Source organism: Akebia trifoliata, unplaced genomic scaffold, assembly GCF_017979445.1.
Source record: "Akebia trifoliata isolate Shusen 1 unplaced genomic scaffold, ASM1797944v1 Contig00502, whole genome shotgun sequence".
Taxonomy (NCBI): domain Eukaryota; kingdom Viridiplantae; phylum Streptophyta; class Magnoliopsida; order Ranunculales; family Lardizabalaceae; genus Akebia; species Akebia trifoliata.
The window spans coordinates 1-27,788 of record NW_028237042.1 but is presented as its reverse complement, the minus strand read 5'-3'; the positions used below and the strand labels follow the sequence as shown (position 1 = coordinate 27,788).

Here is a 27,788-nt window from a genome sequence, read left to right as displayed (position 1 = left end):
GACATGGCGAAGAATTGGTTGAACTCATTGCCAAGGGAATCTATTACCACTTGGGATGACTTGGCGAAAAAGTTCCTTGCTAAATATTTTTCACCGTCAAAAACTGCAAAGTTGAGGAATGATATCACTACTTTCGTGCAGTTGGACAGTGAATCTCTTTATGAAGCTTGGGAGAGGTACAAAGATTTACTTCGGAGATGTCCTCATCATGCTTTACCGGAATGGTTGATCATCCAAATTTTCTACAATGGGTTGGTTGAATCTATTAGAACGATTGTTGATGCTGCAGCAGGTGGATCTCTTATGGCGAAGACATTTGAGGATGGGTATAATTTATTGGAAGAGATGGCCTCTAACAACTTCCAACACCATACAGAGAGGATGAATCCAAGAAGAATAGCAGGAGTACAATGGAGCAAGGAAGAAGAAGTGCTCCATCCAGCTCGAGAGCTTGTAGCCCGTATAATTCTTCAATTAAAAGAGGCAGAAGACACTTCAGGAGCTAGTTCGTCCCAGCAGCCACAACCACAATCAGAATTACCTCCTCGCACATTATCAGACCGTCTTGCCCATTTGGAAAAACAACAAGTAGAGCAATGGCGTACATTTCATGAATATCGCCAATGGCATGTCGATCACATTCAACGTCAAACAACGTGGCTGGCGCAACAAGCCTATCATAAGCATGAATGCCACAACAACTTGGATGTCATGATACGAGCACTCGCTATCAACAATGGCATGGATGTAGACCGATTTCCAACGATGCCTCCATATCCTGGATCGCCTAATTTCATTCCACCGTCGGGATTGAATGATAATATCAATGAAGATGGCTCAGATGATGATGCAGATGAAGCTTAAGCATCGAATTTTTTTTCAGGGAAGTGCTTTCACCTACTTTTGATTATACTTGATTACATTGGGGACAATGCAATAACTAAGTTTGGGGGTGTGTGTAGTATTTTTCTGAAAATTTTTCTTTGATTTTTGTGTTTACTTTCATGTGTTTAAGTTTAGGTTTGGCATGTTTAAGTTAGTTTTAATCTCTATTCTAAAAAAAAAAAATATTTATTTTGTGATGACTTTTGCTTGATAATCTACAGCCAATGATAATGATTTTGATTTAGTACATACATGATTCTTAGAAAATGATGGAGGTTTAACTTGTCTGTGTGCTTAACTCTGATGAAATTCATCCTTATTTTGAACTCTTTTACATTGAGTTTATAATCTTGATGCACTTGGTTGTTTGATACATTTGAAGAATGTTTATACTTTTGAGAGTTATCCATGATCTCAATGAACTCTAGAACTTATTTGATTGTTACTCGAGGCGAAATCCTAGGTTGCACTTGATTAGGGACATGATTTAGGCCATTCTTGGATCGATTGAGCCTTTTAAGCTTACCTATGTTGATTTTATCACTAGTCTTCCCCATTGAGCCTTGTTTCTAATTTTTTTTGGCACCCACAACTCTAACCAAGCCTTTTTGTCTAATTTTTCCAAGATTTGACCCATTACCTCTTAGGCATATTGATTACTACTAGATAATTTTGAGCTATGCAAATATGGGTTGAAGGTGAAGTTCATGGAATGTGGAAGGCAAAGTTTCAAGAATATTTAGTTGAGGGTTTGGAAATACTTATGTTGAAAAAAAAATTCTTATTACTACATCCCTTCTTGTAAAAGAATGCATTGAATCAAATAAGTTTGGTGGTGTAGTGGGCTATAAATAAAAAAAAAAGTAAAAAAAAAAAAAAATGGTAAATAAAAGGTTGTCGAGAGAATGAAGTTAAACAAGATTGAGAATGCGGAGTGACTTGATGTTAAAATGTAAGTTTGTGCTCTATGAGAATCCTAAGAGATTGATGTGTTTAAGGGGTGATTTAGCCACAAAATTTCCTTTTATCCTACCTTTAACCTAGCCACACATTACAAGCTGAATAAAAGTCCTATTGATTCTTGATTGAGTGACAACCTACATTAGTGGAGAATAGCATGAAAAGTAAGCCTATGGAGTTCATCAATTTCAATATCTAGAGATCATCTGTGTTTATTCTTGATTGCATAAACTGATTTGAGTTGAAAACTGATTAAGTGAAAAGGGGTTGTTTGCACATATGTGGATGGTTCAAGGTGAGGTTGAATGACATTTGGGTTGAAAATCTAGACTGTTTCAATTTCTAAAGTTTTCTTTTGAATTGTGAAATTTGCATAATCTTTGAGGCAAGTGTGGAGAATCAAGCTAGTATCATCACTTGTGTTTTCTTTATTTTAGATTTCTTTCCCGTAGTTAGGTTTTTCTTTGTTTTTGTTTTGCTCGAGGACTAGCAAAATGTTAAGTTGTTTGGGGTATTTGATGAGTAGGTTTTATACCTACGAATTAACCACTTTTAAATATAATATTTTGTTAATTTTAGAGTCTTTTAGTTGTTTTTATTTAAGTTTAGTTAGTTTTATACTTTTTATGTGTTTATATGTTTTTATTTGATTTTTATGCTTATTTTACAGATTAGGAACAATATGAAACATTGGGATAGGTGCATACGTTTAGGAGAAATTCTGACTCTAAATTGGTTCACTCTCAGAAGAAGGAAGCTAAGCATACAAGCTAAAAAGTCTTCAAGCCGCAGCTTGATAGAAAACGAGGCCGCGACGGGAATTCAAGAATGGCATAACAGAAATATAGAAATACAAGCCGCGGCATGATATATTGGGAGGCCATGGCCTGCTTACGTTTTCAACTTTACACGTTAAATTGTGGTAACCGAATTAGAGACGGATTTTGGGACTCTTAAACCCTAATGACTCCATATCTATAAATAGGAAAGTTTAACCCTTATTTGAAAAGAGAAGTTTTGGGATTTTTCTTGGAGGCACAAGATCGAGAAGGAGGACGAGAGCTAGAGATTCGACTTTTGAGTTTTATCTTTCTAAACATTATCTCTTATCTTGATATTTGTAATCTCTAAGAATGGCTGAATACTTTTGTGATTTTGTTTTCTTTTCAAGGATGAACTAATTTCTATTCTAGGGTTATAATGGAACCCATTCATGATATTTGATTAGTTTTATTTCTTTCTTCTCTGATTCCACATGTGATTGTTTATTCTATCCTATGTTTAATGCGATTTAATTAACTGGCCATTGATTGAATTGATTCGGTGAACCTTAATAATATCGACAGAGTTATTTTGTGTTCATGACCTAGATAGAGTAACATATGCTAATTTGAGATAGACATATACTCAAGTTGCATGTGCATCCCTTATGAGAGCTTATTCTTAATGAATTCTTCTTGATTTAATTCTCATAGACATATAGGGAGTTAGTTTAGAAGGGTATTTTTACATGACCATCGACAGAGGCTTGTAGAGAATTTAGTGTTCTTGGGTGACAATTATAGTGGATTAATTTATCATAGAAGGGAAGATAATCTAATTAAGTGGATAGTTTGGGAGAAATTATAAACCTAGATTTCATCACTCATTGATTTTAATTTACAAATTTATTTTCTCCGTTACTTTTCTTGTTTAGTCTTAAATCCTATTTTTACTTTTGTTTGGATAAAATTAGATTGAGATAAATTGGTAATTAATAATAGATTGGTATTTAGTCTCCGTGGGAACGATACTTTCTTATCACTTTATTACTTGTTTCGATACGTATACTTGCGTGTGTAAATTTAGACAACAAGTTTTTGGCGCCGCTGCCGGGGACTAATTTATTAATCTTTTTGTTAATATTAATTCAATAATATTTGATTTTAGACCAAACTTTTCTTTATTTTGTAGGTGTTTGGCTAGTGTATGCGTAGTACAGGGAATTTAGAGCTTGTTCCTTTGGATATTGAAATCGAGAAAACTTGTCGAAGAAATAGAAAGAATAAGCGAAAAGCTTCTCAACACCATACAATGGCCGACCAAACTAATGGTAATGAAGGTCCTAAGTCTATGCGGGACTATGCTGTTCCATTAATGGATGGGATTCACACTAGTATTCATCGTCCAACGATACAAGCCAACAATTTTGAACTCAAACCGGCTACTATTCAGATGGTACAAGTATCTCAGTTTGGGGGTTCACAGGTTGAAGACCCCAATGCACATTTAACTAATTTTCTAGAGATATGTGCTACGTTTAAGTATAATGGTGTTGATGATGATGCCATCCGACTACGATTATTTCCATTCTCATTGAGGGACATGGCGAAGAATTGGTTGAACTCATTGCCAAGGGAATCTATTACCACTTGGGATGACTTGGCGAAAAAGTTCCTTGCTAAATATTTTCCACCGTCAAAAACTGCAAAGTTGAGGAATGATATCACTACTTTCGTGCAGTTGGACAGTGAATCTCTTTATGAAGCTTGGGAGAGGTACAAAGATTTACTTCGGAGATGTCCTCATCATGCTTTACCAGAATGGTTGATCATCCAAATTTTCTACAATGGGTTGATTGAATCTATTAGAACGATTGTTGATGCTGCAGCAGGTGGATCTCTTATGGCGAAGACATTTGAGGATGGGTATAATTTATTGGAGGAGATGGCCTTAACAACTTCCAACACCATACAGAGAGGATGAATCCAAGAAGAATAGCAGGAGTGCATGAATTAGATATTCTTACGGCTTTGACTGCTCAAGTGGCATCCCTATCTAAGAAAATTGATTCATTTGGAGTTCATGCTATTCAAACTCCTACCGTTACATGTGAGATTTGTGGAGACAATCATTCGGGAGATATGTGCCCTAATAATCTAGAATCTCTCAATTTTGTTGGTAGTAGGCAGAATAACCCATACTCTAACTATTACAATCCGGGTTGGAAAAATCATCCGAATTTCTCATGGAGTAATAATAATCAAGTTGAGGCCTCTTCATCTGCAAAGCCCATGTTTCAACCGAGTTATCATCCTCAAGCTCTCCCTAGAGAAAAGAAGCCTTCTTTGGAAGATCTAGTACATCAGATGGGAACAAACACTAATCAGTTCATGACAGATACTAAGCAGTTCATGAAAGAGACTAGAACTCAACTCCATAGCCAAGCAACTTCTATCCGGAATATGGAGATTCAGTTGGGTCAGTTTGCTTCAACAATTAACTACCGTCCTCCAGGAACCTTGCCTAACAATACCGAGACTAATCCAAAAAGAGATGGTAAGGAGTACTGCAATGCTATCACATTGAGGAGTGGAAAAGAGTTGAATGATGTTGTCAAGAAACCAGATGTTTTAGTGGCAGAAGAAACAGTCTCTAAAGAGAAGGGTGAGCAAGATAAAGAAACTACAAACCAGGATCATAACAAACCGGGCTTAGAAAATATTACTCATTACAACCCACCCCCACCATTTCCTCAACGTTTCAAGAAACAAAAACATGACGAGCAGTTTGCAAAGTTTCTAAATATCTTCAAGAAGTTGCATATTAATATCCCATTCGCTGAAGCTTTAGAGCAAATGCCAAGTTATGCCAAGTTTTTGAAAGATATTTTGACTAAAAAGAGGCGATTGAGTGAATTTGAAACAGTGGGTTTGACTGAAGAGTGCAGTACTATCATTCAAAAGAAACTTCCAGCAAAGCTTAAGGATCCAGGAAGCTTTACTATACCGTGCACAATAAGTAACAAATTCTCTGGTAGAGCTTTGTGTGATTTGGGAGCTAGTATTAATCTAATGCCGCTGTCTATATTTCGAAAATTGGGCTTGGGAGAAGCTTGGCATACTACTGTGACACTCCAGTTAGCGGATAGATCACTAAAGTATCTAAGGGGAAAAATTGAAGATGTGCTTGTTAAGGTTGACAAATTTATATTCCCTGTGGATTTTATTGTTCTTGATATGGAGGAGGATAAGGATGTTCCAATCATTCTTGGCAGACCATTCTTAGCCACAGGCAGAACTCTTATTGATGTGCAAAAGGGAGAGCTTACTATGAGAGTTCAAGATCAAGAGGTGACGTTTAATGTTTTCAAAGCTACGAAGTTTCCCACTGAAGAGGCTGAAGATTGCTATAGAATTGATGTAGTGGACACATGTGTTCGACATGACCATGAAAACACATTCCCATTTAACCAGCTTGAATTAGCAATCATTAATACTTATAATGAGAAAGATTTTAAGTATTTTGAGTTGGTAAAATACTTGGAGGCTGCACCAAAATTCTCTCATTCTAAACCAGAATTTGAGTTGTTAGAAGTACCACCATTATGTTCTCATTTGAAGTTGTCAACTCAAGAATCATCATCATTAGAGCTCAAGTATCTTCCTAGCCATATAAGGGAGTTGCGAGATTACAAGAAAGCATTGGGATGGTCCATAACGGATATTAAGGGGATTTGTCCTTCTACCAGCATGCAGAAAATCCGTATGGAGGAATATCATAAGCCTTTTATTAAGTACCAACGTCGACTTAACCCAATCATGAAGGAGGTGGAGATCTATGATGTGTGGAGAATTGATCGTCAAAAATTCACCACCACTCTAGCAAACTTGACGTGATTTCAGAGAAAGTCAGGCTGAAGACTTTAAAACAAGCGCTTCTTGGGAGGCAACCCAAGTGCTCTAAACTCTCTCTTCGTTTATGTTGATTTTCATTATTCTTCGTTATTTTTTTTATTTCAAAAAAAAAAAAAAATTTATTTAGTTTGCTTTTATTAAAATATTTAGAATTCTTCTTAATTTTATTTAATTATGTTGTGTTGAAACATGTTGGGAGTCTCTGAGCAATTCAAGGGCATTGGCAACATGATGCAAGGCTATGGAAGTACAAATTGAAGAGGCCGTGGCATCTATTCATTTACAGCCGTGGCATCTAACGAAAACAACAGGTCATGTTCTTACAGTTTGAAGATGCCATGGCTTAACTCTTTTCAGGCCAAGGCATTAGTCCGTGGCAGAACTGATCAGAAATGTTAAAAAGGATGCCATGGCTTAACTCTTCTCAGGCCAAGGCATTAGTCCGTGACAGAACTGATCAGCAACATAAAAAGGCGGGCCACGGCATGATATTCTAACAGGCCTCGGCCCGAACTCGTACCCACATAGAAAAGAGGTATATTTGCCCTATTATTTCTATTGTTACCCAATTTCACAACCAACAGTCTCTTCGTGTCTCAACGAAAGAAAAACTCGTCATCTCTCTTCCTCTTCTCCAGCATTATTTTTATATCTCCCTCTCAATATCCAAGGGTGTCAAAAGAGAGATCAAATCTGTGAGCCCGATTTCACCAAATTTCAATAGATATTCCAACTACTCTCTTTGCCAATTTGACCAAATCAAGTGGGGCACCATCAGGTTTTGTCTGTAAGTCTTACATTCAATTAATCTATGTTGCGTATTGTGAATAAATATTTGATTATTTGGATTGAAAAATTCGAGTTTTACTTACTCTTGTGGTTGTTTGAGAGTGTTTGATGGATTTAATTGGTGATTGGTGATTGATGTTGAGTGATTGGTGGAGTGATTGATGTTGGAATGGGTGTGTGGATTGTTTGATTGGTGGAGTACTATGTGCTGCAATATGTACGGTCCTTTGTGACAGTAACTGGTATTACTAAATTTTGGGGAGATCATTAAATTTTTGTGCACGCCAAGTGTTTGTGAAAAATTCAATGACAATGAGAGAGGTTGAGAAGGTTAAGTTGCTGAAAAGTTTGGGGGTTGATTGATATACATGGTGCTTGCTGGATATAATTGAGTGTAGCTGCTATACTTGTCACTTCGACTGTGGGTGATTGGGTTACTATTACTTATTGTGGAGTCATGATTTTTAACCACCGATTGTGCAAAGTAACAGAACACGAACTTCAACATTTCATCACTACCACCAGGACTGCATGATAATAACAATGAAGATGGCGCGGATGATGTTGATGACTCCTGACCGCCAATAAATATTTCAGGGAAGTTCTTTCACCTACCTTTGATTCTAATTGATTACATTGGGGACAATGCAATAACTAAGTTTGGGGGTGTGAGTAGTATTTTTCTGAAAATTTTTCTTTGATTTTTGTGTTTGCTTTCATGTGTTTAAGTTTAGGTTGGCATGTTTAAATTAGTTTTAATTTCTATTCTTAAAATATATATATATATATATATATATATATATATATATATATATTATATATATATATATATATATATATATATATATATATATATATATATATATATATATATATATATATATTTATTTATTTATTTATTTATTTATTTATTTTGTGATGACTTTTGCTTGATAATCTGCAGCCAATGATAATGATTTTGATTTAGTACATACATGATTCTTAGAAAATGATGGAGGTTTAACTTGTCTGTGTGCTTAACTCTGATGAAATTCATCCTATTTTGAACTCTTTTACATTGAGTTTATAATCTTGATGCACTTGTTGTTTGATACACTTGGAGAATGTTTATGCTTTTGAAAGTAATCCATGATCTCAATGAACTCTAGAACTTATTTGATTGTTACTCGAGGCGAAATCCTAGGTTGCACTTGATTAGGGACATGATTTAGGCCATTCTTGGATCGATTGAGCCTTTTAAGCTTACCTATGTTGATTTTATCACTAGTCTTCCCCATTGAGCGTTGTTTCTAATTTTCTTTGGCACCCACAACTCTAACCAAGTCTTTTTGTCTAATTTTTCCAAGATTTGACCCATCACCTCTTAGGCATATTGATTACTACTGGATAATTTTGAGCTATGCAAATAAGGGTTGAAGGTGAAGTTCATGGAATGTGGAAGGCAAAGTTTCAAGAATATTTAGTTGAGGGTTCGCAAATACTTATGTTAAAATAAAAAAAAAAATTTCTTATTACTACATCCCTTCTTGTAAAAGAATGCATTGAATCAGATAAGTTTGGGGGTGCAGTGGGCTATTAAAAAAAAAATGACGTCAGAATTGTGAGAATTACAATGTCCAGCCTTTGTATCCCAGCATTACTCAAAAAAAAAAAAAAAAAATCAGAAATGACCTCAAATGCTTATTTCCAAGAAAAAGTTTAAGAAATAAATGCTTCAAAAACATCAAATGCTTATTCCCCCGTCCTGAAAAAGTCTAAGAAATAAATGTTTGAGACCATCAGATTATAGGTTCATGTATCAGGACCGAGTCATGATTTTTGGAATATATGGTGGACCACTACCGCCATCACCACCATGATCATGACTGGGCTAATTGCCTTTCCATGAGGATTGGGACTAGTAACAATTAGGGGGCGGCGTCAATGGTAGCGTCATCTTATCCATCTATAGTAATCACTTTATATTGGTTTTGACCATTGGATTATCTTAAAAAGCATAATCCTTAGTGTGAATCTCAAGGCACTCTCTACATTTTACGGTCGAGGATGATGGTAAGTTAAGTAAATACGGCAACATAGTTCTCTCTTGAGTATCTAAATGCATTTCGGAGTTTATTCCATCGATTTCCTAGATTTACTAAATGATTTGCTAAGTTTACAAATTGGCTCAATTAAGTTTTGAGGCTGAGCAACTTGAAATGAACCAAGAGCCTTAATTTGGAAATATTTAGTGATTAAAATGGATCCTAAAAATCTGTATGAAGTGAGGATGACGAATGCCGGCCTCCACCCTCTATGGTAGGAGTGCGGCCATAATTCTCTTCATCGTGAGCGCGAGGATAGAAACAGAGAGAAAACTGGGATTTTAGCTTGACCCAACATTTAGTGAAAATCTGAGATATCCTCTTATAGTTTCAAACTAGTAGCATGCCCTTCGACTTCTAGCAATCCTCATCAAATAGTTATGATGACTGTTAACTAGTCATATGATCTTGCATTTTATGATTTTTGAGATGCCTTTTTATTTTCAAGTTGATGACATGACTGATGAAAATCTCAACTTATTCAATAAAAGTCGATTGAGCTCTAGGATTTTGTATATTTTAATAAAAATAATTAACATTTCAAATTTTAATAAAATATGATTTTATGACTAAATATCTTTTTATCTATATTATATTATATATATATATATATATATATATATATATATATATATATATATATATATATATATATATAGGGTCGGGTTCCTGCGACACACATATAGACAACGTGTTTGTCTTATATGGGCAAAAATGTTTGGAATGGGCTGATTTTTTGTGAGGATGATCTCTGTGATGAGGGGATCATCCTGGCAAAAAATCATCCCATTCCAAAACTTGTAACCCCATCAAAATTGATTTACAAAAATTGGACGGTCTATAATTTTTCAATAAAAATTGGACGGTCTAGAAGTTTCATAATGAGCTGATTTTTGGCAAGGATGATCTCCTCACCATAGAGATCATCCTCACAAAAAATCAGCCCATTCCAAACATTTTTGCCCATATAAGATAAAACACGTTGTCTATATGTGTGTTGAAATGGTTGTCGTTTGAACCTGACCCATATATATATATATATATATATATAATATATATAATAATATATATATATAATATATATATAGGGTAGCGTTCAAGGGCAAACTTTTTAGCAAACTTTTTGGCAAAACATTTTTCAAAACATGGGTTAGAGGTTTTGGAATAGGCTGATTTTTGGTGAGGATGATCTCTACGGTGAGTAGATTATCCTCACCAAAAATCAGCCCATTCCAAAACTTCTAACCCATGTTTACCAGCTGAAAAATTGTGGACCGTCCATTTTTTGTAAACTGTTTTTGATGGGGTTAGAAGTTTTGGAATGGGCTGATTTTTGGTGATGATGATCTCCTCACTGTAGAGATCATCCTTGCCAAAAATCAGCCCATTCCAAAACCTCTAACTCATGTTTTGAAAAATGTTTTGCCAAAAAGTTTGCTAAAAAGTTGGCCATTGAACGCCCCCCATATATATATAGGGTCCCGATCGGCACCCTTAGTTTTACCACACACTTTAACAAACGCGTTTTGTTTACATGGGTTAGAAGTTTCGGAATGAGCTGATTTTTGGTGAGGATGATCTCTATGGTGAGGAGATCATCCTCACCAAAAATCAGCTCATTCCAAAACTTCTAACCCCATCAAAATTGATTTACAAAAAATGGACGGTCCACGATTTTTCAACGTGTAAACATGGGGCTAAACATTTCGGAATGGGCTGATTTTTGGGGAGGATGATCTTCTAATCATAGAGATCATCCTCACCAAAAATAAGCTCATTCCAAAACTTCTAACCCATGTAGGACAAAAAACGTTTGTTAAAGTGTGTGGTAAAACTTAGGGTGCTGAACATTTCCATATATATATATATATTATATATATATATAATATATATATATATATATATATATATATATATATGGGTCCCGTTCAGCACCTTAAGTTTTACCACACACACTTTAACAAACGTGTTTTGTCTTACATGGGTTAGAAGTTTTGGAATGGGTTGATTTTTCGTGAGGATGATCTCTATGGTGAGGAGATCATCCTCACCAAAAATCAGCTCATTCCAAAATTTCTAACCCCATCAAAATTGGTTTATAAAAAATGGACGGTCCACGATTTTTCAACGTGTAAACATGGGGCTAAACATTTCGGAATGGGCTAATTTTTGGAGAGGATGATCTTCTAATCATAGAGATCATCCTTACCAAAAATCAGCCCATTCCAAAACTTCTAACCCATGTAGGACAAAAAACGTTTGTTAAAGTGTGTGGTAAAACTTAGGGTGCTGAACATTTCCATATATATATATATATATAAATACTGTCAAAAGCTTATTTCCAAGGTATTTAAATGCATTTTAACATATGCTGTGGGGCACAAGTTAACAAAACCCATGTTACCTTTTTTTTCTCTTCCCATCTCAACCACTGTAGAAAAGTCCACGTAGTCTTCACATTGATTATATGTGATGTCAGGCCACACATCATATACTTGACCCAACAATTATTTGATATCTTCTTCTACAAAAGGAATATTCTAGTGGAATGGCTGAGATGGAAACAGATTTTTAGATAAACAATCTCTAGGAAATGTTAACGAATTTCCAACGTTCATTAGACATAGTTGGACGGTTTCCAGCGTACTTTAGAAGTTAAAGAAAAAAATTCTTTTAAGCATGATAATTCAACATTCTCTCAACATGACCACATATATTTTAGATTGGGTTCATTCTTATCCCTCCTGCATATTTTATAGTACCACTAACCTCCCTCAAAACTTAAGGCCTAAGTCTCTCAAGTAAAGAGAAAAAACAGAGCTAAAAGAGTAGAGCCAGAGCCATGGCAGAGAACGATGTGAAGATATTGGGAGAGTGGGCGAGTCCATTCGTGATGAGGCCTCGTATCGCATTCAACATCAAATCGGTTGAATACGAGTTTCTTGAAGAGAAATATGAAGCCAAAAGCGATCTTCTCCTCAAATCAAATCCAGTATATAAGAAGATCCCAGTACTCATCCATGGAGACAAACCCATATGTGAGTCCCTCATAATAGTCCAATAAATCGATGAGATCTAGACCTCTGGACCATCTATCCTCCCTTCTGATCCCTATGATCGTGCCATTGCTCGATTTTGGGCTGCCTACATAGACGACAAGGTTTGTATTTATTTACCTAAAATTCGTGATTGGGTGACATAAAGGGGGACACAGTTGTGACACAATGACGTGGTGGCACGCACATAACTATAGATGATTTTCTGTGAGATATGAGTAAAAAGCATCTACAATTATGTGTGTCCCACCATGCCATTTGTGTCACAACCATGTTCCCGTTTCTGTTACTCTAACATTAATGGAGAATGCTAACTACCAAAACATTCGGAGGATTTTAGCATTCTCTAACACTTTTTATTTTTTTTTAATAATACTCTTATTTATTTTGTCTTTTAGTGAAAAATAAAGATTTGATGGTCTTTTACATAATAAATGTTTGTTTCTATTAATTGTCAAATCATTTATTACAAGTAAAGTATTTAATTCTAAAAATTAAATGTCCTTAGTACTTATTATGTTAGAGATGGGTAGTTATTAGGTGAATAAATATTTATAATGTAAAAAAGATTAACATACTTTTGTCTTTTTCACTAAAAGAAAACATAGATAGGAATATTATTATTATTATAAAAAAAGTGTCATAGAATGTTAACATCCCCATGAGATCTTAGACGCTAGCATTTTTCAAATTTAATTAACTTCAACAAAATATAAAGACCCTCAAATTACTTTCTTATCTATGCTTAAATGACTTAGTTATTTATTGATTTAGACAAACCTGTTTACGTTTGGGTGAATTATTTGAAATACCTCTTTGTGTTTTCAAACTAATGACATACCCCTTGACCCCAGTCTTCTTTGGAAATCGAATCCTAAGGTTCAAGAAAGCATAAAATAAAATTTTACCTTACACGGAATTTTGGGCAAAAAAAATCAAAGGGTTTGTACTAAATATATTATGAAGATGAGAGTATTTTGTTCATTGTGTATTCCCATAGAGTAGACTAAGGTCAAGAAGTATGTCATCAGTTTTGTGTGCATCTCAAATATTCACCAAAACATGGAGGTTGGAAAGGGATTTTTTTTTTCTCACAGAAATCCGAGATCCACCAATCACATGAACTTACATGTATTGAATGGCATCCCAAATTTTAAAAACTACCCTTGCATGCTAGAAAATATTTGAACGAATTGTGTAACTTCATAAGTTGGTTTTTGTTGTTGGTAGTGGGTCACTCCTTTGATAGCGATCGTTAAAAGAACAATAGACAGGGTAGAGGCGGCCAAACAAGTGATTGCTGCGAATGAAGTGCTGGAAGAAGCCTTCAAGACTCTTAGCAAAGGCAAGGATTTCTTTGGTGGAAAACAAATTGGGTACGTTGACATCACACTTGGGTGCTTTTTAGGATGGCTCAAGGTGTGCGAGAAGGTTATGGGACTGAAGTTTCTTGATGAGGAGAAGACCCCTTGTCTTGTCGGCTGGGCCAAGCGTTTTTGTGCTGATGACGCTGTGAAGGAATTGATGCCCGAGACTAATAAATTGTTAGAACATGCTAAGTCTTTCTATCATATTATGTAATGTCATGAAATTTTATTTTGTATATCAAGGAATTAAGTCAACTATATTGACCTACTTTCCTATTTAGTTGTAAAAAAAAATATATTAAAAATAAATCATGTTATTGTCGATCTAAAATAAGGATTTTCTAAAAGGAGAATTTGACAAATAAAATGTACAATTTGAGGAATCTTACTATGATTATGAGTGGAGAATTAGAACATTTAGTAAAAGTAGATAAAATTCAAAATTTTATATGAAGTTTTTTTTTGTCAAATGAACATTATCATTGAGTTCAAAAGCATCGAAAAACATAGTTTAGAATGCGTAGACACCCCAACTTGCACGAACCCATTAGGAATTTTCAAAAATCTCAAGTTGATTTCAATTAAAAGTCCAAAATCCTTCAACAAAATACAAAGACCCTCCAAATACTTTCCTATCAAGGCTTAAATAATTGAGTTATTTACAGATTTAGACATACCTGTTTACGTTTGGGTGAATTATTTGAGATACCTCTTTGTGTTTTCAAATTGATGACATACCCCTTGACCCCAATCTTCTTTGGAAGACACTATAAATAATCTTAATGCCTTTGTCTTTAATCTCTTATCTCATGCTAATTGCCCAATCTCCTTTAAGGCTTGAAGGTTTAAGGAAATGGGATCCTAAGGTTCAAGAAAGCATAAAATAAAATTTTACCTTATACGGAATTTTGGGCAAAAAAATCAAGGGTTTTTTACTAAATATATTATAAAGATGAGGGTATTTTGTTCATTGTGTTTTTCCCATAGAATAGACTAAGGTCAAGAAGTATGTCATCAGTTTTGTGTAAATCTCAAATATTCGCCAAAACATGGAGGTCGGAGAGGGAAAACAATTTTGCTCACAAAAATCCGAGATCCCCCAATCACATGAACCTACGCATATTGAATGGCTTTACAACACTGCCCTTGCATGTTGGAAAATAATTTGAATGAATTGTGTAACTTAATAAGTTGGTTTTTGTTGTTGGTAATGGCTCATTCCTTTGTTAGCAATTGTTAGAGGAACAGGAGACAAGGCAGAAGCGGCCAAATAAGTGATTGTTGGGAATGAAGTGTTGGAAGAAGCCTTCAAGACACTTAGCAAAGGTAAGAATTTCTTCTGTGGAGAACGAATTGGGAACATTGACATCACACTTGGGTGCTTCTTGGCATGGCTTAAGGTGTGCGAGAAGATTGTGGGCTTGAAGTTTCTTGATGAGGAGAAGACCCATTGTCTTGTTGGCTGGGCCGAGCATTTTTGTGCTAATGATGTTGTAAAGGAAGTGATGCCCGAGACCGATAAGTTGTTGGAATTTGCTAAGTTTTTCTATCATATCAATGTAAAGCCATGAAATTTTATTATGTATATTGAGGAATTAAGTAAATTATATTGGCCTATTTTTCTATTTAGTTTTAAAAAATATTAAAAATAAATCATGTTATTATCGATCTAAAATAATAATTTTCTAAAAGGAGAATTTGAGGAATCTTACTATGATTATAAGTGAAGAATTAGAATATGTAGTCAAAGTAGATAAATTTTAAATTTTTATATGAAACTCTTTTAGTAAAATGGATGTTGTTATTAAGTTCAAAATCATTGAAAAACATAGTTTAGACTGTCAGCATGCTTAAATCCGAATTTAATATAATAAATTATGATAATATTAATTTTATAAAATAAAAAAAAAACTTAGGACATAAGGGGTATTTTGGTCAATGAGAATTTTAAAATTCAAGATGCACCATTTTAATTGGTCTAATGTAACAAACATAACAAAGAAAAGAAAATTATATGAAAAAATATATTATTTAATTATTATTTTTATATTATTAAAATATTAAAATAATTTTTTTTATAAAAATTTGGTTTAAGTTTAATTATTTACATAGAAGGGATTGATTAAAATTTTTAAAAAGTTAAAAGAGTGAGGTGTAATTAATATAAATAAAATTATTATTATATTATATTTATTTATATTATTGTATAATATAATATATATTAGAATATATTATAATTTACAATGTGTTAACAAATTAGATACCCAAGCATATTCCTTTTATATATTATAATATATTATTAATATTATTATATATTATTATATATTATAATATAAGCTGATGTTCATTCGTACTGCGAGAGAGAAATAGAAATCGAAACGAGTGGATTTTGATAGTGGGTTTGTGTACGTTACCTTCGATTTAGATTTAAACATGTCTCGGATGTGAATTGATATCCAATACTGAAGAACAAAATATTCACGACATCGAGATCTACTTAGTCATTGGAATATTTTGTCGAATCACAGAAGACATTAGCTAAAAAAATTATTTTAATGTCGTAGGGACACATAAAATCCAACAGCGATGGTAGAAAACTTATAATTTCAAATTCGTAATATAGTTTTAAATGAAATATATTTTATTTCAATTTTGATAATTAATTTTAAATTTTTTATGATTTAAAAAATCAATTGAATTATAGAATAATTTATTTTATATATTTTCTCTGATATTTTAATATAGTGAAATAAAAAATAAATGAATTTGGGCGAGTATAATAAGAAAATCAATTTTCTTAACAAATTGACTTTCATAGTAATCAATTTTTATAGAGTAATCAATTTTAAAATTGTTAAGATGCCCTATTTTGAAAGTGTATTTTCATTGAGTGATAATCTATTAAAAAATAAAATATTTAAATTTAAATTTGAAATAAAAAATGAAAGTCTTGATTGTTTAGAATCGAGAATAAGATTCTCGACTGTATCTGCTTGTGTTGAGGAATTTGAAAGTTTAGAGTACTTTTTAGCATTGTGTAATAGAATATGTAATGCAATTAGGATGATAACCATGGGATGGTGTAACTGCATGTTTACTGCTTTATGATTTATTACCTTTCGATATATTTACAAATTTATTTAAATGAATTTATATATATATATATATATATATAGATAATATATATATATATATATATATATATATATATATATATATATATATATATATATATATAATTATTATTTTTGTCATCTATTATAAAGGTAATGAATGCCTATAAGATTAATCTATAGCTCTTTCTGAATGCAACCAATTAATTTAGAATAATAGGGATTTCATATATTTTTTCAATTATAATGACCTGAAAATCGTAATATGTATCTCGAGGAAGAATTTTAAGTTTTTTACGTTAATTCAACAATATAGATCCTTAATTTTTAATATTTGAAGAAAATTAACTTCACCAATAAATTCAAAAGGGTCGATAAACGTACTTTAACCTGTAAGCACGACTTAATCAGAAGTCAATCAAAAAAGTTATTAAATCTTCGAGTTTCGCATCAAGTAATTACCAAATTGATAAACGACACTTTAGAGATATAATTTGATAAATTCGATCATACCATTTAATTCATGTCAAAAAATCACCCGAAATAAAGTATAACAATGTCCAAATTGACATTCGAAAAAAACAATTCTCGAAATGATGCGTATGTCCTAACGTAAGTTATAAATATCAGTCATTAATTAGAAAAATCTTATTTTTCTTATTCTCCTCTCCAAACAAATTAATTTTTTTTCTCGAGATTTAACTCAAATCTACGTTAAACGAGAACGATCCGAGTTTTGTTGCAAGAAGGAAAGTTGTTCCTCTCGCCAAGGGTTACGCATGAACGCTAAAAATGTTGATTTTCGTTGGAGAAATTTTTTTGAGATCGATCGGAGGTGATCCTTAGACTTCGTTGAACAGTAGAAAATAGCTCGAAGTAGGTTGCATTCCCTTCTACCTTCTAGTCATGCAATAATTTTGTAGAAAATCCATGCGATCTTTGATAGATCGATTGCTTCAGTACATTTATACATATTTAAACGTATTAGATCATGTTTGCATAGTTATTTTTTATTTATTTTAGTTCATTTGATGTATTTTATGCATTTTATGAGTAGTATTATCTGTGTTGGTTGATGTATTCTAAGCATTTGTCACCTAAAAGTCTTAGGTGATAGTAAATGATCTAGCATTTATATTTCATGTGACTCAAAACACCGCACCCTTCACATTTAGGTAAGGGTGTCAATCGATACCCAATTACCTGATTATCTGATGAAGTGTTTAGTTTTTATCTTTTCTCTAGGTGAGTATCCATTAATTTCCAATTATATTGCACAGTTTCAACAACAAATAAATGAGCCGTGCCATAATTTTTTATGATTTCATTCTCAAAAATTTTGATTTGCTTGAAAAATTATTGTTGATCTTAATTTTCGATTAAGGAATTAGAAGTTAAATTATTACATTTATAAATAATTTTCTATTACATTAGATAATTATCTTCTTTTTTCTCAATAAAAAAATATTATCTATCTTAATTAATGGATATCTGATGGGTATAGAGTATTTGTACGGTCGATTCTGATTCCAAGGATCTCATACTCAAAATTTTCTCTCCACTTACCAATCACTCTTATATTTTTAATACACGTGGCATTATGCCATTGGTTCATCAACTTAGCACATAAATTTCAAAACAACAAATCTTTGTTCAAAAGATGGATCCCATCTTTTGCGAAAAACCCTTGGTTCTCCCCCTTCAAAAGAATGAAATCTATTCCGTCAACCTTTATTAGACACTGTGTCTACATGGCATGTATTTATTTGACATCAAACAGAGTGCTATGTGCAACTAGAAAAACGGCTTGATTAAGAGTCCGATGTCTTTTAAACTCCAATTAAACACATGACACGTAGACACCATTCTTACAGAATAAGAACGGGACACCACACCATATGTTATATGAGTCTTTTCATTATGTTTACAAGACCTCAATCATTATTTTTATTAATTGCTTCAAAGAATAAACCGTGTCCCATTCCTATTCTATAGGAACGATGTCTACATGACAATATTTGGTTGGTGTATAAAACAAGTCGTGGATGCAACCCTAGTCTTTTAAATCCAACCAAAATGTGCCATGTCGACTTCATTTGTTGCTATAGGAACAGGGCATCATTCTAGATCGAGACTTCAAATATGAGGAATGCCGGCCTCCACTCTCTTTGGTAGGAGTGCAGCTATTACTCTCTTCAACGTGAGCTTGAGGTAGGAACAGAGAGAAAAGTGGGATTTTAGCTTGACCCAACATTTTGTGAATATTAGAGATATCCCCTTATATTTTCAAACTAGTGGCATGCCCTTGGACTTCTAGCAATTCTCATCAAATATTTATGATGACTGTTGACCAGTAACATGATCTTGCATTTTATGATTTTTGAGATGCCTCCTTTTGTTTTCAAATTGATGACACGATTGGTGAATATTTCAACTGATTCAATAAAAGTCGATCTAGCCTATTAGGATTTTGTATATTTTAATTAAAATAATTAATATTTTCAATTTTAATAAAATATGATTTTATGACTAAATTTCTTCTAATCTACATTATATTATTTTAAAAAATATGCATTTTAACGGGTGCAGTGGGGCTCAAGTTAACAAAACCCATGTAACCTTTGTTTTTCTCTTCCCATCTAAACCACTTGTAGAAAAGTCCACATAGTCGTCTACATGGATTATATGTGATGTCAGGCCACACATCATATATTTGACCCAACAATTATTTTACATCTTCTTCTACAAAAGGAATATTCTAGTGGAACGGCTGAGATGGAAACAGATTTTAAGCCAAACAATCTCTAGGAAATGTTAACCAATTTCCAACGTTCATTAGACAAAGTTGGACAGTTTCCAACGTCCTTTAGTAGTTAAAAAAAATATATTCAAGTAAGAAAATTCAACAATCTCTCGATATGACGACATCTATTTTAGATTGGGTTCACACCTATCCCTCCTGTATATTTATAGTACCACTAACCTCCCTCAAAACTTAAGTCTCAAGTCTCTCAACTAAAGAGAAAAAACAGAGCTAAAAGAGTAGAGCCATGGGAGAGAACGATGTGAAGATATTGGGAGGATGGCCAAGTCCATTCGTGATGAGGCCTTGTATCGCATTGAACATCAAATCAGTTGAATACGAGTTTCTTGAAGAGAAATTCGGAGCCAAAAGTGATCTTCTCCTAAAATCAAATCCAGTATACAAGAAGGTTCCAGTACTCATCCATGGAGACAAACCCATATGCGAGTCCCTCATAATAGTCCAATACATCGATGAGGTCTGGACCTCTGGACCATCTATCCTCCCTTCTGATCCCTATGATCGTGCCATTGCTCGATTTTGGGCTGCCTACATAGAAGACAAGGTTTGTATATATTTAACTAAAATTTGTGTCGGGGTGACACAAAGGGGGACACAGTTGTGACACAATGACGTGGTGGCACGCACATAACCGTAGATGATTTTCTGCGAGATACAAGTAAAAAGCATCTACAGTTGTATGCACGCCACCACATCATTTGTGTAACAACTATGTCCCCGTTTCTAGGGGCAAAGCCAGGATTTTCTTGTAGTAGGGGCAAACTATGGTTAGTTGTATCGCTAGAGAACTTGAAGAAGAATGGTTTTAGGGACAAATTCAGAGGTTTTTGGTTAGAAATTGAAGAAAATGATATTTAAATCATTTCCAATTAGTATATGAGAAATGCAATGTCATCAACAAAAAATTGAGGAAGAGAGAGGTGATGGAGTGGGGACAAATGGGGCATGTAATTAGTTGAAAATATAGGGGTGTCTCAAAGTTCTGTGGGGGCAATTGCCCCCACCAACTCTGCCCTTGCGTGTTTTTGTTACTCCAACATTAATGTATATTTAATGGAGAATGCTAACTACCAAAACATTAGGAGGATGTTAGCATTCTCGAACATTATTTTTCCCAATAATACCCTTATTCATTTGGTCTTTTACACAATAAATGTTTATTTACATTAATTGTCAAATCATTTATTGCAAGTAAGACATTTAATTATAAAAATTAAATGTCCTTAACACTTATTATTTGAGAGACAAATATTTATTACGTAAATAAATGTTTATTATGTAAAAAAACTAATATACCTTTGTCTTTTTCATTAAAAGACAAAATGGATAGATGTATTATTAGTATTAAAAAAAAGTGTTGTAAAATGTTTATGTCCCCATGAAATATTAAATGTTAGTGTTTTCCATATTTAATTGACTTCAACAAAATATAAAGACAGTCCAATTACTTTCTTATCAATGCTTAAATAATTGGGTTTACAGATTTAGACATACCCGTTTACATTTGGGTGAATTATTTGAGATACACCTTTATCTTTTCAAACTGATGACATACCCCATTGACTCTAGTCTTCTTTGGAAGACACTATAAATGATCTTAATGCCTTTGTCTATAATCTCTCGTCTAATGTTAGTTGCCCAAACTCCTTTGAGGTTTGAAGGTTAAAGGAAATGGGATCCTAAGGTTCAAGAAAGCATAAAATAAAATTTTACCTTATATGGAATTTTGGGCAAAAAAATCAAGAGTTTTTTTACTAAACGTATTATGAAGATGAGGGTAATTTGTTCATTGTGTTTTTCCCGTGAATAGACTAAGGTCAAGAAGTTTGTCATCAGTTTTGTGGGCATCTCAAATATTCGCCAAAACATGGAGGTCGGAGAGGGAAAAAAATTTTGCTCACAAAAATCAGAGATCCCCCAATCATATGAACTTACGTATATTGAATGGCATCCCTACTTTACAAAACTACCTTTGCATGCTGGAAAATAATTTGAACAAATTGTATAACTTAATAAGTTGGTTTTTGTTGTTGGTAGTGGCTCACTCCTTTGTTAGACATCGTTAGAGGAACAAAAGACAAGGTAGAGGCGGCCAAAGAAATGATTGTTGCGAATGAAGTGTTGGAAGAAGCCTTCAAGACTCTTAGCAAAGGTAAGAATTTCTTCGGTGGAGAACAATTGGGTATGTTGATATCACACTTGGGTGCTTCTTGGCATGGCTCAAGGTGTGCGAGAAGATAGTGGGCTTGAAGTTTCTTGATGAGGAGAAGATCCCTTGTCTTGTTGGTTGGGCAGAGCGCTTTTGTGCTAATGATGTTGTGAAAGAAGTGATGCCCGAGACTGACAAGTTGTTGGAATTTGCTAAGTTTTTCTATCATATCAATGTAAACCCATGAAATTTTATTACGTATATCGAGGAATTAAGTTAATTACATTGACCTATTTTCCTATTTAGTTTTTAAAAAATATTAAAAATAAATTGTGTTATTGTTGATATAAAATAATAATTTTTTAGAAGGAGTATTTGTTAAATAAAATGTACAATTTGAAGAATCTTACCATGATTATGAGTAAAAAATTAGAACATTTAGTTAAAGTAGATAAAATTTAAAATTTTATGTGAAACTCTTTTAGCAAAATGGACATTACCATTAAGTTCAAAATCATCGAAAAACATAGTTTAGACTGTCAACATGTTTAAATCCGAATTTAATAGGATAAGTTATGAAAATACTAATTTTATGAAAAAAACTTAGGCATAAAGGGTCTTTTGGTAAATGGGAATTTCGAAAATCCAAAATGCACAATTTGAATTGGTTTAAAGTAACAAACATGATGGGGAAGAAAAATATATAAAAAATAATATAGTATTTAATTATTATTTTTATATTATTAAAATATTAAAATAATTTTTTTATATATAAAAATTGGGTTTAAGTGTAATTATTTACATAAGAGGAATTGGTTTAAGGGGTGAGATGTAATTAAGATAAATAAAATTATTATTATATTATATATTATATTTTATTACATTATTGTATAATATAATATAATATTATAATATATTATAATTTATAAATCTGTTAACTGATTAGATACCTAGGTGTATTCTTTTTATATATTATAATAAAATATATTATATTATTATATATATTATAATATAAGTTGATGTTCATTCGTACTGATAAAGAGAAATAGAAACTGAGATGAGTGGATTTTGATAGTGAGTTCGTGTACATTATCTTCGATTAAAATTTAAACATATTTCAAATTGAATTAACATCTGACATTGAATAAGAAAATACCCATGACGTTGAGATCTATTTAGTCATTAGAATATTTTGTCGAATTATCGAGTACATTAATTAGAAAAATTATTTTAATATCGTAGGGACGCGTAAAATCCAGCTGTGAATGTAGGCAACTTATAATTTAAAATTCATAGTATATATTTTCAATTAAATATATTTTATTTTAATTTTGATAGTTATTTTTAAATTTGTTATGATTTAAAAAAATCAAATTTTATGCATTGAATTAAAAAATAAATTTTTTTATTTTTTCTTTGATATTTTAATATTGTGAAATAAAAAATAAATAAATTTGGAACAAATTGATTTTTATAATAATTTTCGTAGAGTATTCAATTTTAAAATTGTTAAGACGCCCTATTTTGAAAGTGTATTTTCATTGAGTGATAATCTATTAAAAAATAAAATATTTAAGTTTAAATTTGAAATCGAGAATGAAAATTTTAATTGTTTAAAATCGAAAATGAGATTCTCTGCTGTATGTGATTGTGTCGAGGAATTTCAAAGTTTAAAGTATTTTTTAGCACTGTACAATAGAATATGTGATGCAATTAGGATGGTAATCGTGGGACAGTATTCCTGCATATTTACTACTTTATGATTTACTATCTTTCGATATACTTGCAAATTTATTTTAATTTATTTCAAATGAAAATTAAAACATATAATTACTATTTTTGTCATCCATTATAGGGGTAATAAATGCCGATAAGATTAATCGGTAGTTTTTTCCGAAGATGATTTATAGATAATTAAATTGATTGAGGACACATGCATATCACAGAAGTACAATGAAAATGGCTTCCAAAATGATCATTTACAATCTATAGTAGTCAAACGATTTATCTTCGTTAGGGATCAACGACTAACTTGAGCTAGAAAATAGGGTCAACCAATTATGATAATTTGCCAGACTAACCATAAAATCAAGAACTAATAGTGAGTTCTACACTAGTTAAGTACTAGAGCATTAATATACAAATCAGTACTTTTGTATCGATCGTGTACCTCGTCATTATCATTAAATACACCACCAGGATTGATATTTTTATAACATATTTATGTTTCTTTTGTTTTATTATAATATAAAAATATTTCGTTATTACTTTATTAAATATTAGCCTATTTCGAGTATTATTCATTTTTGTTTAATTATTTAAAATCTACATTATTTGTAATAAATAAGTTTGTTTATCCCTTTATATTAAGACTATAAATTTAAAATGTGAGTTTACTATTGAGTAACTTCTTTATTACTCATCCTACTAACAAAATATTACAAGATGCCTATTTTTTATGAGGAATATTATATAAAGAGATTGTAAAATCAAGATGATGAACATTATTTCATTTATATGTGAGTTGAGATTGGAGTTAATGGAATTATTTTGTGTATTTTTGGATTTTTTTGTATATATTAGTATCATGTGTGTTATGTCTTTTTGTATGTATATGTTCAGAGTGTAAGCGTTAGTATTTATAACGTGGACAATTAAAGATTTATATGAGATGTGTAATTGATGTATGTACACTTTTGGATTAAAATTATAGTTATATATATTTTTTGAATAGATATATATTCGTTATAATATGATGGTTGAAATACAATGGATATATGAATTTTGATTATACAAGTATATTTCTACATATGAAATTTTTTATAAGTCCAATTTTAAGGAAAATTCTATCAAAATTATTTGAAAGAAATCTATATCGTATTTAAGTTTTGAAAATCTTGATTTTGATTTTTTTTCCTTTTGCTCCAATGTTGAGATTTGGAAAAATTTAAATCCTAAATCGGGGGCGTGACAATAATCTATTGAGAGTATGTTATATGAGTTTGAAGCAATCATGTTGGTTCAGTATTGTTTTATATATAATAATAAGTTGTGATTATCTTTACCAGTTTGTTTTTTGTTAGATTTTGAGTATTAGATTGTTAGAATATTATTTAAGAATTAAGGGTACGTTTGATTGCACGAAAAATCAGGTGAAAATTGCAATTCCGTGGAATACTGCTATTTTCAAGTGTTTGGTGTGTCAAAAATTAGAAAATTGCAGGGAAAATGATTTGTCAACACATGTGATTTTCCTTCATTAGCTGCAAATCATTTTCTTACCCCTCCCCCTAGGAAAATGATTTGTCATCACCTGTAGCATTAAAATTTTAAAATAATGAATTATTTTAAATTGTTAAAAATTATGATTTATTTATAAAATAAATATTTAAATTATTAAAAATTAATTATTTTTATAAAAAAAAAAATTTTAAGTTAACATAATTAATAATTTTTTTTTTTTGTTGTTGTAAATTTCTGATTAAATAATTAATTTTAAATTATTTCAATATATGTTTTGTAAATAAAAAAAATAGAGAGCTACTATTGGAACCCGAACTTTTATTGATTACACCCCAGATAAAAAAAAGAAAATCATAAATAAAAATTGTGGTGCCAATAAAAACTTTCTCAGTTTTTTGCTAGATTATTATCTATTTTTTGGTTTAGGACTTTATATGAGTTTAATCATAATTGTAAACAGCTACTAAAATAATTTGCGCCAAACCTTTGTAGTTTTTGAAGAGTGTGTTTTAATCTTCAATTGGGGATTGATAAATAATTTAAGAAATTGGAGTGTAATAATTAAAATTTGGGGTGCACATAGTAGCCCTTGAATAATTTAAGAAATTCAGGTGTAATAATTCAATTTTTTCACAAAAGAATGATTTTATCGTGATTTTTTTTTTTATATAGTATCACAAAAGTAAAATTAAAATAGTATATATATTTATACAACTCTTAACAACAAAAATAATTTTCCGTGAAAATTTTCAGGTTGTGCTCAAACAGTAGAAAAGGATTTGCTTCACAAATCATTTGCCTGTCAAATGATTTGCCAAGTAATATTTTCTCTGTAATCAAAGAACCAATGGGCAATGGCAATTGGGACAGGTTGTCTATTGGTGAAATTTTTATTACTTTGTAGCCTAAGAATTAATAATTCCAAGTAAAACTATCACAAAAGAATAAAATGGCATAATATTTACGATATTCTTGGGTTGGAATGGAAGAAATTAAGATGGGACTAAATGTACTCAATTGCTGAAAAAATACAGCCAATTTCACTACAGATATCTGTGTTGGTTGATGCAGTCTAAGCATTTGTCACCTGAAAGTCTTAGGTGAGGTAGATGATCAAGCATTTATATTTCATGTGACTCATAATACCGCAACCCTCACATTTAGGTAAGGGTGTCAATCGATACCCAATTACCTGATTATATGATGAAGTGTTTAGTTTTTATCTTTTCTCCAAGTGAGTATCCATTAATTTCCATGTATTGCATAGTTTCAACGACAAATAAATGATCTGTGCAATGATTTTTTATGATTTTATTCTCAAAATTTTGATTTGCTTGAAAAAATTATTGTTGATCTTAACTTTTAATTGAGGAATTAAAGGTTAAATTATTCAATTTATAAATAATTTTCTATTATATTAGATAATCATCTTCTTTTTTTCATTCAAAAAATATTATCTATCTTAATTAATGGGTACCTGATGGTTATAGGGTATTTGTAGGGTTGATTCTAATTCCAAGGATCTCATATCTGAAATCGAAACCAAATTTTATTTAGGTTTCGGTTCTATATATATATATGGAACCGATTAGTTGACACTCACACCCCTAGATTTAGGTGGTCTTCCGCCACGACCTCTTCATCCATCCTGAAAACTAGGAGTCTCTTCTTCCATTGTTGGAAGGTCTTCTAGCACCAATTTTTTTTTTTTAATTTTATTTTATTTTATTTAATTGCAACAATGTTTTTTTTTTTTTTTTAATTTTATTTTTATTTTCATTTTAGAATTTATGAATTTCCTCCCGGTTTCTTCTTACATTGTCTAGTAGTGCAAAATTGTTAAATTAGGAGGATAGCTCGAATTTCATTGAAATTCAACTTCTTAAATTTTCACACTCAAGTTTTAAGCTAGAAAATAGTTCAAATTTTTTTTGCTTTGCTCAACTCATTTTTGAAGAATAGCCAAATCTATTGTGGGAGAACAACAAAGAACTGATTGAGGAGAAAAGATTCTCATTGATGACCATCACTATTTAGAATTCTAGCTAATATGGTAACTTGTAATAAGAAGTTTCCTATTGAACTTGACATGGATTACAATCTTGTCATCGTCATTATCATCATCATCATCATCATTGTCATTATTGGTGGCATTCTCGTAAGCTTATTCAAAAGGTTGAAGATGATTAATTTTGAGAAGAAAATCATGGGTTTCTAGGTTTTTTTTAAAAAATTTTTATTTTATTTTATAATATAGGACTGAGGTTATGGGGTATGTCACTAGGTTTGAAATAAAAGGAGGTATCTCAAATATCTATGCAAAAAATGCAAGGTAAAAACCTTCTTTTGTGGGGGTGGGGATCAAGATTATTTTTATTTTTATTTTTATTATTTTTTAGGGAGAAAAGATTAAAGATTGTTAAATAGAAGTTTTTAAGTTAGAAGGCTACCTATATTTTGCAGAAAAAGAATAAAGGCTTTTGGCAAAGAGTTGAAGGCGGCGTATTTTCATTATTTTTACTATACTAGTCTCACTTACAAGATCACGATCATTATTTTTATTAAATACTTCAAATATGAGGAATGCCGGCCTCAACCTCTTTGATAGGACTGTGGCCATAACGCTCTTCAATCGTGAGCAC

General features: G+C 31.9%; 2 protein-coding genes, 2 non-coding genes and 1 pseudogene across 5 annotated transcripts; 3 read left to right on the top strand and 2 right to left on the bottom strand.

Annotated features, from left to right (window-relative positions):
- Positions 1 to 108: 108 nt before the first annotated feature.
- Positions 109 to 215, bottom strand: LOC147381425 (small nucleolar RNA R71). The gene has a single exon (XR_015174579.1). It is a non-coding gene; the product is annotated as a small nucleolar RNA R71 (small nucleolar RNA).
- A 4,099-nt stretch (positions 216 to 4,314) lies between these two features.
- On the bottom strand, positions 4,315 to 4,421 carry LOC147381424 (small nucleolar RNA R71). The gene has a single exon (XR_015174578.1). It is a non-coding gene; the product is annotated as a small nucleolar RNA R71 (small nucleolar RNA).
- Positions 4,422 to 4,586: 165 nt separating this feature from the next.
- LOC147381423 (uncharacterized) lies at positions 4,587 to 6,503 on the top strand. Its single transcript, XM_086430422.1, has 2 exons — positions 4,587 to 5,732; positions 5,850 to 6,503. Exons 1-2 carry the CDS (start codon positions 4,587 to 4,589, stop codon positions 6,501 to 6,503), a joined length of 1,800 nt encoding a protein of 599 aa, XP_086286548.1.
- Positions 6,504 to 12,085: 5,582 nt separating this feature from the next.
- LOC147381422 (glutathione S-transferase U17-like) lies at positions 12,086 to 14,093 on the top strand. The gene is given in 2 exon segments (XM_086430425.1): positions 12,086 to 12,554; positions 13,681 to 14,093. Coding segments are annotated over 2 exon segments (669 nt in total). The 5' UTR covers positions 12,086 to 12,236; the 3' UTR covers positions 14,032 to 14,093.
- A 5,828-nt stretch (positions 14,094 to 19,921) lies between these two features.
- Positions 19,922 to 22,268, top strand: LOC147381421 (glutathione S-transferase U17-like; annotated as a pseudogene). Its single transcript, XR_015174577.1, has 2 exons — positions 19,922 to 20,298; positions 21,792 to 22,268. The product of XR_015174577.1 is annotated as a glutathione S-transferase U17-like (transcript).
- The last annotated feature ends 5,520 nt before the right edge of the window (positions 22,269 to 27,788 follow it).